This window comes from Natator depressus, chromosome 8 (genome assembly GCF_965152275.1).
Source record: "Natator depressus isolate rNatDep1 chromosome 8, rNatDep2.hap1, whole genome shotgun sequence".
Classification (NCBI taxonomy): domain Eukaryota; kingdom Metazoa; phylum Chordata; order Testudines; family Cheloniidae; genus Natator; species Natator depressus.
The window spans coordinates 53,383,183-53,401,794 of record NC_134241.1 but is presented as its reverse complement, the minus strand read 5'-3'; the positions used below and the strand labels follow the sequence as shown (position 1 = coordinate 53,401,794).

The following is an 18,612-nucleotide window of genomic DNA, read 5'->3' as shown; positions in this document are numbered from 1 at the left end:
GTAAAGCCCCTCCCCTACAGGGCTTACAGTCTAAACAGACAAAGAGTGGGAGAAAGGAATGATTGCTCCCACTTTGCAGATTAAGTGACTTACTTAAGGTCACCCAGAAAGTGTGTGGCAGAGCCGGGACTTGAAGCCAGTCTTTCGGAGGCTTAACTCACAAGCTCATTCCTTCTCTTCCATGAGCTCTGTCCTACTAGGCCCAAAAGTAGCCATTTTAGGAACAAGCTCTGGAGAAATTTGTAAGGCAGAAGGGATTCCTAATTCCCACAAGCAGTCACAATCTCTGTTTGACATCTCTAAAGACATCACCTCCAGCAGTTCAGCACCCGTCCAAGCCCGAACATCTACATTGCTATCTTTTAGCCCCATGGGACTCAGTCAGTTGACCTAGGCTCTGAAACTCGGTACCGGGGGGTCTTTTATTGCAGTGTAGACATACTCAGGGAAACTGATGGTGCTGGAAATGGTGGAGTTGAGTCTATATTTTCACTCTTTCTGATCAGTATTGAATCATTGTCCGAACAGGCTGTGACGCTGGCAGGCCAGGCACCAGCTCTTGCCAAGGCTTCAGGCATTAGCTAAGAACAGACAAACTCATAGCTGGAGACCACACCAATTCACTTATGTGTTAGTGTTATTCAAAATAGGTATTAGTCTTATAAGTATGTATGTATGTTTAGACTCTACGGGATGCTTGTAAGTTGTTGCATGCATTAATCTCATTTGTAATGTCTGTATTCTATGCTATAAGGAAATAGGTAAGGTTTGCTTTATGGCTTTGAAAATGTTTGCTCTAAACTTGTGAACTCATATGAAAAGAGTGTTTCTCCTTCACCCTCCACCGCTTGTCCAAAAGGACCATCAAAATCAGATGGGCCATCAAGGAACATCACAATACAAAGGATTGGTAAATGGCCCTATTGCACCTGGGAACTGCTATGTGCAAGGCCTGTCCTATGGACTTGGAGGCTGAATGAAGGAAATAAAAAACAAAAACACAGGAAAACTTGTCATTTCTTTGCTATTCGAAGTCTCACTGGGCCAGAGACTCCCAACTGAGGCAGAAATCCCTGGGTCCACCCTGGAAGACATCTTGAATTGACAAACTACCACATCTCTGTCATCTTTGGGATTTAGATTGCAACTCATTTGTGCATATATGGTTGCTTGCTTTATCCCTTAAATAACTTTCTTATTTTGTTTTTCCTTGTTAATCAACCTTGAAATTCGTTTATTACAGGATTGGCTATAGGCATTGTCTTCGGTGTGAGATCTAAGACACAAATTGATCTGGGGTAAGTGACTGGTCTCTTGGGACTGGGAGCAACCTGACTATTTTGTGATTTTTGGTGTAAGTGACCATTTATCATTAAGTCCAGCTTGTCGGAGTGGCAAGATAGACTGGAGAGTCTAAGGGGACTGTCTGTGACTCCATGGCAAGACTGGTGTAGTGATCCAGGAGATCATCTGTTACTGGCTTGGTGAAATCTACTTGTAGAGCACACCACCAGTTTGGGGGCATCTGCCCTGTTTTTGACAGTCTGCCCTGAGGTAGGCAGTCCCTGTTGTGAGCGACTCCAGACAGCGCGACACAGGCACTATGTGCAAAAATAAGGTGTTATTCCTTCTGTGCTGCCCAAAGTCCTGCTTGGATAACTACATTCTGCCCATCTAACCCCCTTTCCCCCCCGTACGTAGCTTGCAACAGCTGACAAAATTACATCCAAAGATGCATGCCCATGGAGCAGGGGTAGGGATAGCTACCAGAGCAGTACTGGCCTGAAATTCACAGGGTTCCCTAAGACCTGCAAACTCCCGGAGGGTAGAATCCAGAAAGAGAGTGAGCTAAACTGTAAGATGGAAACTTACGGGGAGATTCAGGAATGTGTTGAAAAAATCTACAAAGACTTCATCTTCCAGGAGAACCACCAGCTCCTTGGAGGCTATCATTGCTAGGGTGGGAGAAGAGAAACAGTTACTCAACTTTTGTTACAGAGAGGGAGAGAAACTGAACCAAAAAATGAATTTTAAAACCCTGGGGTAGCCCACTGGGGAGTGTTATAGGGCCCCCTCTGTGCTAATTACAGGAGGTATGGATGTGTTAGAGCCACAATTTGCAAGCTTACGCTCAAGCTGCAGCTCACACCTTTAGCTCTGGAAGTTCCCAGTTCAATCCCTGGTAGTCTTCATACTAGGAAAGAGAATTGTTTAAAATGGGTCTTACATAATTCCTTCTAAACCCAGTTTAAGGAACACAAAAGGAGGAGAATGTTTAATAGATTGGGTTCCTGTAACACTGAGAACACTTCCAATAGAGGCTTGGGAAGGGTGGACAAGTTCTCTCACAGTACACTGTGGAACAATTCCTACAGCTGCTCAAGTTAGTGAGGTGCTAAGAATCCTGGGGTATGCCCCAAAATTATCATTGTGCCTGACCTGGGTTACTGCAATGCCAATGTGGACACAGCTGTGACTTTAAGCACCCCCTTGTTCTCACACTACTGCAAAAATGTTTGTACAAAATATGCCTTGTAAGGTATCATTTGAAAACTAATAGCAGGTCTATAGAGGTGTAAAAATCATGAATGGTATGGAGAAAGTGAATAAGGAAGTGTTATTTACCCCGTCACATAATACCAGAACCAGGGGTCATGCAATGAAATTAATAAACAGTAGGCTTAAACAAACAAGGAAGTACTTCTTCACACAATGCACAGTTAACTTGTGAAATTTGTTGCCTGGGGATGATGTGAAGGCTAAAAATATAACTGGGTTAAAAAAATTAGATAAATTCATGGAGGATATGTGTATCAGTGGCTATTGGCTAAGATGGTCAGGAATGTAACACCATGTTTTTGGTGTCCCTAAACCTCTGACTGTCGGAAGCTGGGACTGGATGACCGGGGATGATCACTCAATAAATTGCCCTGTTTGGTTCATTCCCTCTGAAGCATCTGGCACCAGCTACTATTGGAAGACAGGATACTAGCTAGATTGGCCATTGGTCTGACCCAGTATGGCCACTCATGCTCTTATGTTCTAGCACAATGGTCATCATTGTAAAATGCATGTATTAATCTAATATGTGAAGTTATGAGTTCCCTCTCTATAGGTTTACTAGAAGATGTGTAAGAAGACAGCCTAGATAAGCAGGTCCATCCTAGACAAAGAAATGAGGGTTTACCTGAGTTTACCTATTAGTCATTAACAAAGCTATAAAGCAAACCATCCTGGGTTGTCTTGAGCCTGAACCCGAGACACATAGAATTAACATGGCTCCTACACACCAGAGAGACCAAATCCCCAGGAGGCCTTTCTAACCTTGAGAACAAAAACTATTTAGGAATATAAGGAACAGAGAGAGATTCCATTTTTAGCTTTCACCTAAGACAAGAGAAACAAGTACCTTGTACATCTGTGGAAGGGTCCTGACTGAGAGACAGCCAGCCATGCTGGACCAAGAGCAATTGGTGAGCGAAACCTTGCGAGGTAGAGTATTAGACTTCTAGATGCATGTTTTCACTTTTGTTTGCTTGTAACCATCTCTACCTTTATTTCTTTTGCTTGGCTTCACTTAACCTATGTCCTGTTTGTGACAGGGTTTACCAACCCTGCACTGGGCCAATGGGGTGGGACCAATCACTGTGAGCCCAGGAAGCCACACCCCCCTAACCCCTGCTACACATGCTCCAGGTAGAAGGGACAGATAAAAGGAGACATCCCAGCTCAGTCTGGGCTGGCTGAGGAGAAGGAAGGACGTGTGTTGCAAGCTCCTGCAGAAACACCTGAAACTCCAAGAGGTGAAAACTGTGGACCAGGATTAGGCTGCAGACAACCAGATGACCACAGAGATTTATGGGGACACTGAGCTGCTGCCAGCCAGGAAGAAGCCTGAGGTGCACCTTGCGGTAGGAAGTGACCCAGGGAATGTAGTAGAAGTGGATGCTTATTCCCTTAACAGGGAATTTCCCAGCTTCATAGGGCCCTGAGTTGGAACCTGGTGGAGCAGGATGGGCCTGGGTTCCCCCACCTCTCCCCACTTTCCACTAGATGTGACTACTGCTTGTTTGTGCTACCCCGCCCAGGGGCTACAAACTGACTGTTTGTTCTGCCCTGCCCAGAGGGTCAGAACCCCCGATTGCTATTGCCTGTCCCAACCAGGAGGCTCAGGGGCCATACACTGTTTGTTTGCCCTGCCCACCCAGGGGCTACAGACTACTTGTTCTGCCCTGCCCAGGGGCTGCAGGCTGATTGTTTGCTTGACCTTGCCAGAGGTCCTGAGCCTGCCTTGTAGCAATATCTGATCCCACAGGGAGTCCTGATGACTGTGTGATGGGGTGTACCAACCCTGCACTGGGCCAACAGGGACGGCCCCTTTTGACAAGCAGGATTCCCCCATCACATTGCTAATAAAGTTGTTTATTTTAATCTAAATCAGCCCAGTGCTGTGTTGAATTTAAGTGACTATTAACTTCAGTTAACATGGCAAGCTGCTGGGTATTGTCTCTCTGAAGGAGCAAACAAACTTCATTTCTCTAAGTAGTCCAGGAGAGGGCTGGACCTTTCAGGGCAGATTGTTTTGTACAAATTCAGGACTGGAAGTGCATTGGGGTCATCTTGCCAGGAGTAACCAAACCTGGGTGGGGCTGTTGTGTTGTAGGCAGGCTGTTGCAGTCAGAAGCACTGACCCAGAGCTGCGCAGCACACAGACACTCAGGATATTGCATTCTTGTCTGGTGGCTGTTGGTGTCCAGGCTATGACCCACAGCAGCAGAGCATTTAAGCTATCCAGGGTTACAGGGCAGGCAGTGACATAATCCCTTACTGGTCTGGATTGCACCCCAAAACATGACAGTGGCTACATGGGTATGAGTTGAGTGTGGCTGCATAGCGTGGACACTTGCGGGTGGGCGTGGCTAACCAGGGTGCCCATTCCTGGGTCCCCGGACCTGAGTAAACTCTGCAATGAACATATCCTGAAGAAGGTTTTACGTAGCCAGAGTTTGTCCCAGTGTGGGATCCCAGTTTCTGAAAGGTCAACGGGCAACTCTTGAAACAATTAAAGAGCCTAGCTCATGCACAAATAGCATTAGTACTGTGAAATCAATGAGTCAGTGCAGGACAAAATAAAAAGACACTGTGGCTGACTGCAGGAGAGGACCAATCCCAAAATAGATTTTAAGACTAAAACATCATGTGCCAGAACTCCAGCTGGTGTGGATAGGAATCGCTCCTTTGACCCCCGAAGCTACTCCAGCTTACACCAGCTGAGGAACTGGCTCTGTAAATTGTTACCCTTTAACTACTTTTCTGCAGAGCATGCTAATAAATTCCCAGAAACCAACACAGGTCAAGGGACAAGAGAGACAAAGTAACTCAGGTTACACTGACAGCGATTAACTTCAGAAACTCCAACCATGCAAGGATCAAAAGGTACTATACGAACATTATTAATGAATGGAGTTTCCCAATATCCCTGTGAGGTGGTATTATCCCTGTTTCACAGATATGGAAGTGAGGGACAGAGGCAAGATGGGCACCTAGAAAATGTGCACTCCAAATTAATGGATACTTCTGAAAGCTTATACTTAAGTGACCAAGATCACACAGCAAATCTGTGTCAGGCAGGAATGGAACCTAGATTTCCTGAGTCCCTGGCCTGTGCTCCCACTTTTCCCTCTTTAATTGCTTGCTAAGGCCTCCAGCAAGGGTGTGTTGCAGGTAACTCACCTGTCTTGTTCATGTTTCCCCTGTCCTTGAGATCTTTGTTGTCACTGCCAAGCAAGACCATTCTAGAGGGAGTTGTTCCTTTGTGATGCGTTAAGGATTGATGCTCTGCAGAGTTCCACGTGGTACCAGCTGGTGAAAGTGCAATGCTACTCTGAAAATGGCACTGCGGAAGTCCATGTGTATCATCCGCTCATTGATCTCTGATCAAATCTGGGATCACTTCTTTTCTAACTGCAAACCCTACAAATGTACCTTGGGAAGCTCAGCATCAAGCTGGGGACTTTCTGTCTCAAGCATCATCCCCTGTAAGAAAGATTCTGAAGGCCCAGAGTAGGCTCTTAGTGACCTCTGTAACCCTTTTATCTTCAGATTAGGCCATCACCTCTCCTCCGGCTTCTTAAATGGAGTAAAGACCTTCCAGTCCTGTCCTGTAGCAAAATCAGCTTCCAACAAAACACATTTGCTGTGGAAGTCACAGAGGAAATACTGGATCCTACAATACAGCCAGTCACTTCTCTTGATTATGGTCACAATCCTCCAATGAGCTCTGTCCCCACTTCAGGAGCCTACAGTGCAGGCGCCCTGTTGAAGTCAGACTCAGCACAGAATCACCTTCTATCCACATGCGCCAGGGAAGAGAAGAGCTTGTAGGGAGTGTGATGGGTTTGATCACAGAAACCCCCTTGGGACTGTCACCTGATGTGCTGAGACTACCTCTGAGCCCGTTTTCCCTGCTAGTTTGGGCCTCCAGAACCCTCCCTTGTTGAGCCAGATACACCAGACTGCTCCAACACAGACCCAGGGTCTGAACCACACGCCCCAAAGCTGCAGACTTAACTGAAAACAGCTTAAGAAGTGCTCCTGTCTCCAGCACCCAGACACCCAGCTCCCAATGGGATTCAAACCCCAAATGAATCTGTTTTACTCCGTATAAAACTTATACAGGGTAAACTCATAAATTGTCCACCCTCTATAACACCAACAGAGAGATATGCACAGCTGTTTGCTTACCCAGATATTACTTACTTACTCTGGGTTAATTAATAAGCAAAAGTAATTTTATTAAATATAAAAAGTAGGATTTAAGTGGTTCCAAGTAATAACAGACAGAACAAAGTAAGTTACCAAGCAAAATAAAACAAAACGCGCAAGTCTAAGCCTAGTACATTAAGAAACTGATTATAGATAAAATCTCACCCTCAGAGATGTTCCAATAAGCTTCTTTCACAGACTGGACTCCTTCCTACTCTGGGCCCAATCCTTTCCCCTGGTACAGTTCTTGTTAGCTCCAGCTCAGGTGGTAACTATGGGATTTCTCATGACTGGAGCCTCCTTTGTTCTGTTCCACACCCTTATTATATAGCTTTGGCACAAGACAAGAATCTTTTGTCTCTCTGGGTCTCCAACCCTCCTTCTAAATGGAAAACCACCAGGTTGAAGATGGATTCCAGTACCAGGTGGCATGGTCACATATCCTGTGAGACCCCAAGCTTTCATTCTTCTTGGCCTGACTCACAGGAAGGCTTGCATGTAAACACAGCCATTTACAACCAATTGTTCTAGTTGATGGGAGCCATCAAGATTCCAAACCCCCATTAATGGCCCACACTTTGCAATAATTACAATAGGACCTCAGAGCTATATTTCATATTTCTAGTTTCAGATACAAGAATGATGCATTCATACAAATAGGATGACCACGCTCAGTAGATTATAAGCTTTGTAATGATACCTTACAAGAGACCTGTTGTATGAAGCATATTCTAGTTACATTATATTCACACTCCTTAGCATATTTTCATAAAATCATATGGAGTGCAACATCACAGGCAGCATCAGCAATTCACCACCCTGGCTTCTGAATCTCAGCTACTGCTCTATTCTTTAGGTAGCCCGGCTTGCCAGCTTACACTTCAGGCTTCACCCACTCTCGGGCTGCAAGCTGGACTCCAGCTCAGGCTCCAAGACCCCTTGCTGCCCATGCAATGCAGGGAGTTTGCACTGTAATCCAGTTAGCTCTCCTTTATGGGGAAAGGTGGAGAGGCAGCTGAACGCAGGTCCCAGAAGGTCAGGGAGACTAAAAATGATATGTTGAGTGCCAGGCAGCTGCAGAATGGTGAATTCCACTGCAAAAATGCAGAATCCTGTGGCATCTTGGAGAAATGCCATATGCCATGGTCATCTAATTGTGGAATCCACAGCGGCCTGTCTGAGATGAGTGGGGCAGATCACACCTCTCTAAACTACTGGTTCAGGCTGCCTGCAAACTCAGAAAGGTGCTGCTACGACGCTTTACATTAAGGGCATGTCTACATATACAGCACTGCAGCGAGGAGTGAAGACGCTCTATGCGGACAGGAGCAAGCTCTCCCATCGGCATAATAAAACCATCTCTGTGAACAGCAGAAGCTATGTTGGCTGGAGAAGCTAGCTCAGTGCACACGGGCGCTTATGGTGGTGTAACTTCTGTCTCTTCAGGGGGGTCTGTCTCTTCACACCCATGAGCGACATAAATTATGCTGACATAGGCTATATATCTATACATTTTATTTCTAATTTACAATGTCTTGTCTGAGCTTTGAAGCACAGCAAGGATTTGAGTAAACAAATCTTACTATTCGTTGAAACAGAGCACATACCTGCTGAGAATCTATGACATCATGTTAAAATGCAGGCCTGGATTACCCTGACAATGTTAGTGTCTAATAAAAATAACAAGGAGTCCGGTGGCACTTTAAAGACTAACAGATTTATTTGGGCATAAGTTTTCATGGGTAAAAAACCCACTTCTTCAGATGCATGGAGTGAAAATTATAGATACAGGCATAAATATATACACAGGCACATGAAGAGAAAGGAGTTACCTTACAAATGGAAAACCAGTGTTGACAAGGCCAATTCAGTCACGGTGGATGTGGTCCACTCCCAATAATTGATGAGGAGGTATCAATACCAAGAGAGGGAAAATTGCTTTTGTAGTGAGCCAGCCACTCCCAGTCCCTGTTCAAGCCCAAATTAATGGTGTTAAGTTTGCAAATGAATTGTAAGCTCTGCAGTTTCTCTTTGAAGTCTGTTTTTGAAGTTTTTTTTGGTTGAAGGATGGCTACTTTAAAATCTGTTATTGAATGTCCAGGGAGATTGAAGTGTTCTCCTACTGGCTTTTGTATGTTACCATTCCTGATGTCTGATTTGTGTCCATTTATTATTTTACGTAGAGACTGTCTGGTTTGGCCAATGTACATGGCAGAGGGGCATTGCTGGCACATGATGGCATATATCACATTAGTAGATGTGCAGGTGAATGAGCCCCTGATGATGTGGCTGATGTAGTTGGGTCCTCTGATGGTGTTGCTAGCTACACCATGGCTACCCCTCTGATACTTAGTTTCTAATGGCTAAGAGTAATTTGTGTTCCATGACAGCAGGTGGCACCATCAGATTAGAAATACTAAACTCAACATTTATCCCAACTGTGTTTTGATTCTTGGTATCACATTACACTGGATGCATCAGCAGAAAGACAGGAATCATTAATACAAGGTCACTCCTTTCAAGTCTCCCTGAGTTAGTTTTAGCGGTAGCCTCCAGGTTTGCACACACAGAGTCAATGCCTCTGGAGACAGTGCCTAGTGGATTGAGCATGGGGCTGGGAGTCCGGACTCTTAATCCTGATTCCAGTGACACTGACTTATTCTGTGGCCTTCAGCAAGTGATTTCATCTCTCTGGATCTTCTCAGGCCACATCTACTGTACAAACTTTGGTTGATGTAAGTTATGTTGGCCTCAAGTCGCCGCAGTTAGTAGAGCGCTGTGCATTTGCATCCTTGACTTCTTGAGCTGGTGCTGCAGTGTGGGAGTGTTTGTGGCGGTGCACAGTGCAGTGCTCCATGTGTACGTATCCTAGTGTGGGTAGTTTTGGTAATATGTGATGGGGCTGAAATGAGCCACGCAGGGTGACTAGGAGCAAGGGCTCAACTTCCCAGTGTGCATCTGTCTCCATCCTATAATGTCATGTATATCCCATAATTTTGTGCCTTTTAAAAAAAATCCCACAAACCTACGTGGCCCTCCTCGCTGTCCATCTCTTACAGAAGCATGGAGCCTGCACAGCTCTGCATTATTGTCAGGAGTGTCGCAAGCACAGGACGCACAATCCTCTGGTGTTTGTGGAGCGGTAAGAAAAACTGAATCTGTGGGGAACGTGACTATTTTTTGGAGGACAGATTGCTGTGGGACACAGCGAGAATCAATTCAAGGTTATTGGAGGCATTCACGGAGCAGCTGCAGATGGGGGAGTGCTGCTTCTGGGCCCGAGAAACAATCATTGACAGGTGGGATGGCATCGTAATGCAGGCTTGGGATGATGATCAGTGGCTGCAGAACTTTTGGATGCATAAGGCCACGTTTTTGGATCTGTGTGCTCAGGGCTGTCCCTAGCTATTCTGGGGCCCTATGCAGCCCCCCTGTGGCAGGGAGGAACCACCTTGGGGGGGGCAGGGAGGAACCACCCCCCAGCACTCACTGGCGGCGCAGCTGGGGCCAGGCCGCTGCACTTCCCGCTACCGGTGAGTGCAGGCCCAGCCTTGCTGCAGTCCTCAGGGGGGTGGGGGTGGGGCTGGGGTGGAGCAGGGACGGGAAGAGTGGGTGCTGGGGCAGGGAAGGGGTGGGGCGGAGCATGGGCGGAAGAGGTGGAATGGGGCTGGAACAGCACGCAGCTGCGCAGGGCACCAGGAAATTTGGGGCACCAAATTTCCTGGTGCCCTACACAGCTGCGTACTTTGCGTATGGGTAGGGACAGCCCTGTGTGTGTGCTGAACTCACCCCAATCCTCCAGCACAGGGACATCAAAATGAGAGCTGCGCTGACAGTGGAGAAGTGAGTGGCAATGGCACTGCAGGAACTTGCAATACCAAATTGCTACCGGTCAGTGGGAAGCCATTTTGGATTTGGAAAATCCACTGCAGGAGCCATCTTTCTGCAGGTGTACAGAGCCATTAATCGTCTCCTGCTATGCAGGCCTGTGACTCTCAGCAATGTGCAGGACACAGGCGATGGCTTTGCAACAAGGGGATTCCCAAGCTGCAGCAATAGATGGCACGCATATCCCTACTGTGGCACCAGACACCCCTGCCAAAGAGTACATCAGCCAAAAGCGCTATTCTTCTATGGTTCTGCAAGCATTGGTGGATCACTGGGAACATTTCATGAACATCAGTGTTGGCTGGTCAGGGAAGGTTCATGATGTGCGCATCTTTAAGAACACAGGACTGTTCAGAAAGCCACAAGCAAGGAGATTCTTTCCCAACTGGCAGATTACCATTGACGATGTTGAAATGCCAGTAGTGATCCTGGGTGACCCAGCCTTCCCCCGGCTCATGAAACTGTACACTGGCCACCTCGACAGCACCAACGAAAGATTCTACCACTTCTGAGCAGGTGCAGCATTACTGCTGAATATGCTTTTGGTAGACTGAAGGGACACTGGCGTTGTTTGCTCACAAGATTGGATGTCAGTGAAAAAAAATCTTAATGGTTATAGCTGCCTGCTGTGTCCTGCATAACACATTCTGGGCCAGATTCTCGGGTCCATTAGGTCCACTTTGTGCATGTGACAGAGTGGACTTGAACTGGCTAGTGGAGAATTCCCTTTGCAAAGGAGCTATCCACTGGCATAGAATTGGTAAAGCCAGTGGAGTCAGCAGGAGCATTTCTAGGGTGGGTTGGTGGCAGGAATGAGCATGGCAGACTGGAGCTATGCTACCACCAATCATCCACTGGGGTAACATCCCAGAGGGACCATACGTCACTGATATCAATGAGAGCTGCCTTTGCCGATTTATGCTAATCCAACATGACATGGAATCTAGGATCTGCAACCAGCTCCCTGCACTGTGCCCATCTCACGATGGCTGAACAGAGTTGGGTGGGGTGGAGAGTTGGGCCCGCTGTGTTATACTGATACTCTATACAAGCCATTCCTTGTGGTGGTGTGTTGATATTTGGTGTGATGGGGTTCAGTAATGAGAAGTAGCTCCAACCAGTGTTCTTGTGCCAGGCTACCACCAAGGCTCCTGACCAGCTAGAATCTAGGGTTTGTGAAGGTGATTCTGTACTGGTGGGCTGTTGAAGGAGGGGCAATGGGATCTACTCCTGCTCCCATTGAAGTCAATGAGAGCTTTGCCATGGATTTCAGTGGAAATAAGTTTGGACACATTTACTGTTATATACTCAAGTTCTCCTGTGAAACTTATGTAGAAACCAGACTCCCATCTTGGCTAATGGTGTCACTTCACTTTTCCAAAGCAGCATGGTGGTGGCAACCTACAGGAGGCTCAGAAATCCCCATTTCAGTTAACAAGCCCATTCCCAGCCAATACGTTTGATGAGAGCAGCAGGTGCTGTCATCAGAACGCCGCTTTCTTTCTTCAGCATCGCCCAGCTAGAAAGCCTCCCCTCAGTGCCAACACTCATGTCAGTCCAGATGAGGGACATGTAGGCTGAGAGATCAGTTTTGGAACCTCTGCCTTGGTCTCATGGTTTTCAAAGCCTTCTTATAGGGCCTGATCAAGTGTCCACTGATTCAGAAGGAGTCTTTCCGTTGACTTCAACAATGGGCATTGGATCCAGCCCCTTGCACTGGTGAGCTATGCCTGTCTTGTGCACTATAATGTCATTGTCACAGTTGCCAACACTCACATGATGCATCATGATTGGGGTTCTTGGTTTGTCGCATCAAATATTGCAAAACCACAGATGACTCCTGGCACGTTTTGAGTCAGTCACGGACGAGTGACTCACCCGGGTTTCTGCATTCTTCTCACCACCCATGCAAGGAACAGGAACCGAGTTCTCCTCATGTCCCTGGAAGGTGCTGGGAGCAAGGGCATCAGGTCTTTTTACTTCCTCAGCAGGGAGGCCCACGGGAGGCGGAGTGATTCATATCACTCTGCAGCCAGGAGGCTCAGGAAGGGATTGGCAGGTCCCTTCAGCCAGAGCCAGATTAAACAATGCTTCGGAACTGCAGCTGCTGGCTCCCTGTCCCAGTTGTGATGGGACCACCAGAGCCTGCATGAGGCATGGTGCTAATGATCTGTTGCCATGTGAGGTGGGGAATGCCAGCAGTTTAGGGTGAATGATCTCCAGCGTGATAAGAATCAGAATCCCCCATAAAAATCAGGATGTTCTTCTTCAGTCACGGTCCAGGCTGGAGTACATCACAAGTTCCCCCCTCACTATTCCTCTGTCTCCCCAAACACTACACATCATCTGGCCACATTACTTCCCTTCCAATCTGATCTATCACAGGAGTCTGGGGCAGGCGTGGAGCAGCAAAACACAGTTAATTCTGATTAATTAGCAGAGAGGACAGAGGTGGTACACACTGTGCCCCATGAAATGCTGGAAACAGAGCTATACATTACAGCTTGGACACACACGGTAAAAAGTATTTCTGATTACAAATCCACCCAGGAGCTCTCAGTTAATCTCAGCCCCAGGAGGGGCCAGGTAACCTCTGCGTGACACTGCATTTTTGCCATGATTGTCACATGCATGACTCTCAGATCATGACTCTGTTAGGAAGAAATCCATCATCCTGTCTGTTGGTAAATGACCAAACTGAGGGCCAGATCCCCAGCAATCGGTGTATGCCTGCTGACTTCAGCTGAGGTACCAATCTGGCTCTAAGTTGCCAATTTACAACAGAAGAGGATCTGGACCTGGAAGTCAGTGGCAAGCAATAACCAGTGCTTATGTTGCCTAAGTCAAAGGGAGCAAGTGTGGTGTTCTCAGCCTGGTCCAATATAAATTGGCACAACTCACAGCTGCTGCTAAATCCAAGGCTAACCTGCCAAGGGTTAGAGGTGCATTGGCAAAACTAGCTGCCTGTGCACAGTACCTGGCTGAGCTATGTCTGGCTCCCTCTAAGGCTACTGGCTGCACATGTTGAGAAGCTGTACAATTTACCCATGCTTTTGTTACAGGAGAGGGGTGGGGAGATTATTTCTCATCGGAATCCATTCCCTACAACCAGCGCCTATTCCAGAATCCCTGACTGAAACCTGACAGTCACTTGGTAGAGATCCAAAACACATCCCATCACTTCTGCATGCAGCTGGTTCCAGACAGCAGTAATAGGCTTCCACTTGCTGGGGACCTCTAGAGATAGTGGAAGTCACACACTAGACCAGGTTGTTAAACGGAGGAAATGGTGCTGTATTCTCACTTGCCACACGCACAATCCCATGCTTCCCCCCACATCATACCCAACACTCTCTATCACTCCACCCCCACCCCCACCCCCACCCCCAGCCTTGTTATACCAATAAAATAAAAACCAGCAGGAGCTTATTAAAGGGAATAAGACAAAATGTCACATTTATTGTGAATACAAAAAGAATCATAGTAGGCAGTCAGTTATAGCTGTAACATTTCATTCAGTTTCACATTCATTCACACGTTCGTTCATACACACACACAGGTTCTGCAGCTGCTGTATAGTTACCAGTCCTGAATGTAGCTTGAGTTCGTGGCTTGGGTTCGTAGCTCATGTCGGCTAACTGGCCAGGAAAGCCGGGCACAAGGAAGAGCTGGGTCTCTGTTGGGCATGCACCAATGCCCTTCCATGTTGGCAGCAGAATGTTACCCTTCAAAGTCTTCCATCTCACCCATCCTTTTTGTAGGCTTTAGTTTGAATCCAGAGTCTATAGGTCTTGCTGTGTCACGCTGTCTCTGGGTTCGGTGTGATTGATCACCCGTCAATTGCAGACATGACTTTCAGCCTAGGACCTGGCTTTGATGTTTCTTCAATTGTACTTTTGTTCTTTTCTTTTGAGGGTGGACTCCTCTTACTTTGTCAGGGCTGTTGTCTGCATCTTTAGCCGTTGGGTGTTTACACTTTATTTCATCAGGACAGGCTGGGGCTGGAGATTGATTCCATCATCCACACATACCTCATTCACACATCTAAGCTAAACTAATAAGATGACAGCTGGGTTTTGCAAAAATGAAGGTTGCAGCAAGCTTTTACAAAATGGAGTGAGCATTTTAAAATGGAGTTTGGGACATGTTAAAATGGGGTTTGAGTTACAATATGGACAAGTGTAAGAAATGGCAAACAGTGAACAGAAGTTACAATGTTGAAACAGTGTAAGTTTCAGCGATTTAAGCAGCAATTGGCTTGAAAGTGAAACTCAATTAGCCAGTTTTTGGGGTAACCGGTTTTATGAATGAATGTTGTTTCATTCACAAAACTTTGCTTATGAAGTTATATTAATAAAGTGAACAATTAAAAACAATTTCATTGATCAGTTCTACAGCCTACCTGCCTCTGGACCGGTGAGAGAGTCCCTCTTTGTTGGCGGTGAGTGTGTGCTGGTATTGCGGGTCACATTGCACCACCACTCTTATCCAGAGTTTGGAGGCGGGAAAAAGAGGCAACACATCATTTCCTCTTTCTTCCTCCTCAAAAACTGTCTAAGTAAAATCACTGAAAGATTAGTCTGCTTCTCACTGTTTGTGCTTGTGCATTTCTCTCCACACATACATGAAATTAGACCAGTCCCTTTCATTTTTGCTTCTAGTTCTCATGCACAAGCCATGGCTGCCATGTTTGGGTTGCATGAATCTTGTTTTCACTGGAATTAAAAAGACAACAACAGTAAAGTCTGATTTTTACACAGCCAAAAGCCTGGTCCTGTAATACCAATAATTAAGGACATAAGTGAGGTCACAAGGAATTTAAAACATATGGAAAAAAGTGAATGTGTCCTTAAAATTCAGTTTAATTTAATCTGGCACCACAAGCACTGAAATGTCTTAATCGCAAGGTTACTGCATGGTGTTACTTCAGGGCAGAGTTAAGGTTGTTTGGGTGTGTGACGGTGCTGCCCGTGGGAGCCAGCTGAGGTCACTCAATCAGGGTGAACTACAAACAGAATGGGGCAAACAAACCCCAAACGCTGGTGGATATTCCAATATTTAGATTACCAAGCCAGCACAACACAGCTTCTATGCCACGTACATTGGCCAAACTGGACAGTCTCTATGTAAAAGAATAAATGACACAAATCAGATGTCAAGAATTATCACATTCAAAAACCAGTCAGAGAACACTTCAATCTCCCTGGTCGCTCGATTACAGACCTAAAAGTGGCAATTCTTCAACAAAAAAAACTTCAAAACCAGACTCCAACGAGAGACTGCTGAATTGGAATTAATTTGCAAACTGGACACGATTACATTAGGCTTGAATAAAGACTGGGAGTGGATGGGTCATTGCACAAAGGAGAACTATTTCCCCATGTTTATTTCCCCCCTGTTACTGTTCCTCACACGTTCTTGTCAACTGCTGGAAATAGCCCACCTTGATTATCACTACAAAAGGTTTTTTTGTTGTTTTTCTCTCCTGCTGGTAATAGCTCACCTTACTCTCCTTACAGTGTGTATGGTAACACCCATTGTTTCATGTTCTCTGTGTATATAAATCTCCCCACTGTATTTTCCACTGCATGCATCCGATGAAGTGAGCTGTAGCTCACGAAAGCTTATGCTCAAATAAATTTGTTAGTCTCTCAGGTGCCACAAGTACTCCTTTTCATTTTGCGGATATAGACTAACATGGCTGCTGCTCTGAAACCTGTCTTACTCTTAAGTTACTGATAGAAACTTCCATCTTAATGGAGGTATTTTTGTGTGGGACTAGAACACAGGTCTCTTGAGTCTCAGTCTAAGCATGCTAATGTGTTAGCCACTACATCATATACCCTGTCAAATAAGAGGCTACTTATGTGGATTACATTACACATGTGCTTAAGGCTCTGATCCTGCAAAGGCTGGCTTATGTATGCAACTTTATGTACATGGGTAGTTCCATTGACTATAAAGGGACTATTCATAAGCCTAAAGTTAAGCATGTGTTTGAGTGCTTGCAGGATCGGGGCCTTAGTGTTTGCAGCATGCGGGCCTAATTCAGTCATATTATAGATAGACACAACAGAATGCTGCTAATTCTCTCTTTGTTAATCTACAACTCAAGGTCCTACAAGATGCTACAGTTGGATCCATTCAGGCCAGCCTTTGGGTTTTCTCTTACTTGCCAATCTACAACGTGTGTTAGTCTTACAGCCACTATTAGTGAGGTTCTGCTGCAATGAGGAATACATTTAGCAACATGAACAGTAATGGAAGAAATACAAGATACGCAGTGTGACCAAGTTAACGCTGCTAGGCAAACCCTTCAGCATTTACAAACTGTCTGTTTAATTTCTCAGCCTTAATGCTACACTAACATGGAATATTTTGCACTTGCACACATACCAAAGAAATCAAAATCTAGTCCTCAACCCTCAGAGCTAGATCTTTATCTTCCTGCCATGCCCATGCCCCACCTTCCCAAGAACCATGTGCTTCTTGTCAGCAGTGACTCTAGCTCACCGCTGATGTTCTGCCTCTTTAAAAGGCCTGCATTCAGGCCAGCCTGAGCCTTAGAAAGCTGGGTCTCCCATAGGCAGGAGTGCTTCAGGGGTGTAGGAGGTTTATGTTGCAATTCCCTTTTTTTGCAAAGCGTAGAGAAGGGAGTTTCAAACTCTGAGGCCTGGGAAGAGATGCCAACCTGGAAGAAAAGACTTTGTGCTGAGGCTTTGCTGGCCTACAGAACTGGGGCAAGTTAGAGTAGCTGTGATCCTTCCTGTTTGCCCCATTGAACTTTGGGGAACCTAAGTGAGTGGGCAGAAAACCAACCTCACAGGCTGATGCACCAGCAAAGGGAGTTGCAACTGGGCTGTCAAGATGAAGAGTTAAGAGTGAGGGGATGTGCAGGAAACATACATTTTTCCTGGCCCCATCTGGCCCCACATTCCCCTCTCTGCTCTCAGAGATCACCAGTTCCCCACTATCCTAAATGCATCATTCACAACATAGCAGCTAAGCCAACAGTTCTCAAACTGTGGGTCACAACCCCATTTTAATGGGGTTGTCAGGGCCAGCGTTAAACTTGCTGTGACCCAGGGCTGAAGCCAAAGCCCGAGGGCTTCAGCCTAGCGTGGCAGGGCTTGGGCTCTGCCCCCACCTGGGGCGGTGGAGCAGCAGGGCTCGGGCTTGGGCTTGGGCTCTGGCCCCAGCCCCAGCCCCAGCCCCAGCCCCCTCCTGGGCTGAGTCGTGTAGGATTTGTTGTCAGAAGGGGGTGGCGGTGCAATGAAGTTTGAGAACCACTGATTAAGCCTTTCAGCGCCAGGTGGGGGATTTAAAAAAACCAACCCCCCAAGAACCTGCCTTGCAGTGCAACCCAGAGATAACTGCTAGCCTTTGCTGCTTTTGAAAACCACTTCAAAACCAGCAGTCATGTACCCTTGACCTGGCAGCTTCTTCAAAGCAAGCCCGGCACCTCTCTTTCAATATTTATTCATTATAAAGTAAATTGGGTGCATAGGAATCAAAAACCTGCTTCTGGGAATGTCATCAGCCTGATACGGAAATCAAAGGGATAAAAATCTGCTGCAAGATACGCAAGGTCAGTGCCTGCTGCACCTGTTTAAGCCACTGAGAGCGACCAGTGACCTTCCACCTCCCTGGATTACTTAATCAAATGCACAGGGCAGCTGTGTCCCCGGTGGTATGGGATTTACAGCGTGACTAGCTGAATAATCTAAAGGCTGGTCAAGAGACAAATGGGTGCTGCAGGTAGAGGTGCCTGTAGGTAGAGGGTATGCTTATGTGGGTTTGTGTTATATCTACAGCAGCCCCAAATGCTTCCTGGCTAAGTTTTTTGTGTATTAAGAATTGCATCTGCAGTTACATTGGTGAGGATTGCAAATTATAAGAACTATCAATCTTCATGCTTCAGGATGTAACCTAAAGTAATCAGCTGGGTCAGGAAGAAAG

At 46.3% G+C, this 18,612-nt stretch overlaps 1 protein-coding gene across 1 annotated transcript in view; it reads right to left on the bottom strand.

Moving 5' to 3' along the window:
* The window catches only part of RGSL1 (regulator of G protein signaling like 1), a 33,557-nt gene extending 27,763 nt beyond the window's left edge, over nucleotides 1–5,794 (bottom strand). The window contains 2 exon segments of the mRNA XM_074962023.1: nucleotides 1,873–1,955; nucleotides 5,734–5,794. Coding sequence (XP_074818124.1) covers nucleotides 1,873–1,955; nucleotides 5,734–5,794 — 144 coding nt within the window.
* Between the last annotated feature and the right edge of the window lie 12,818 nt (nucleotides 5,795–18,612).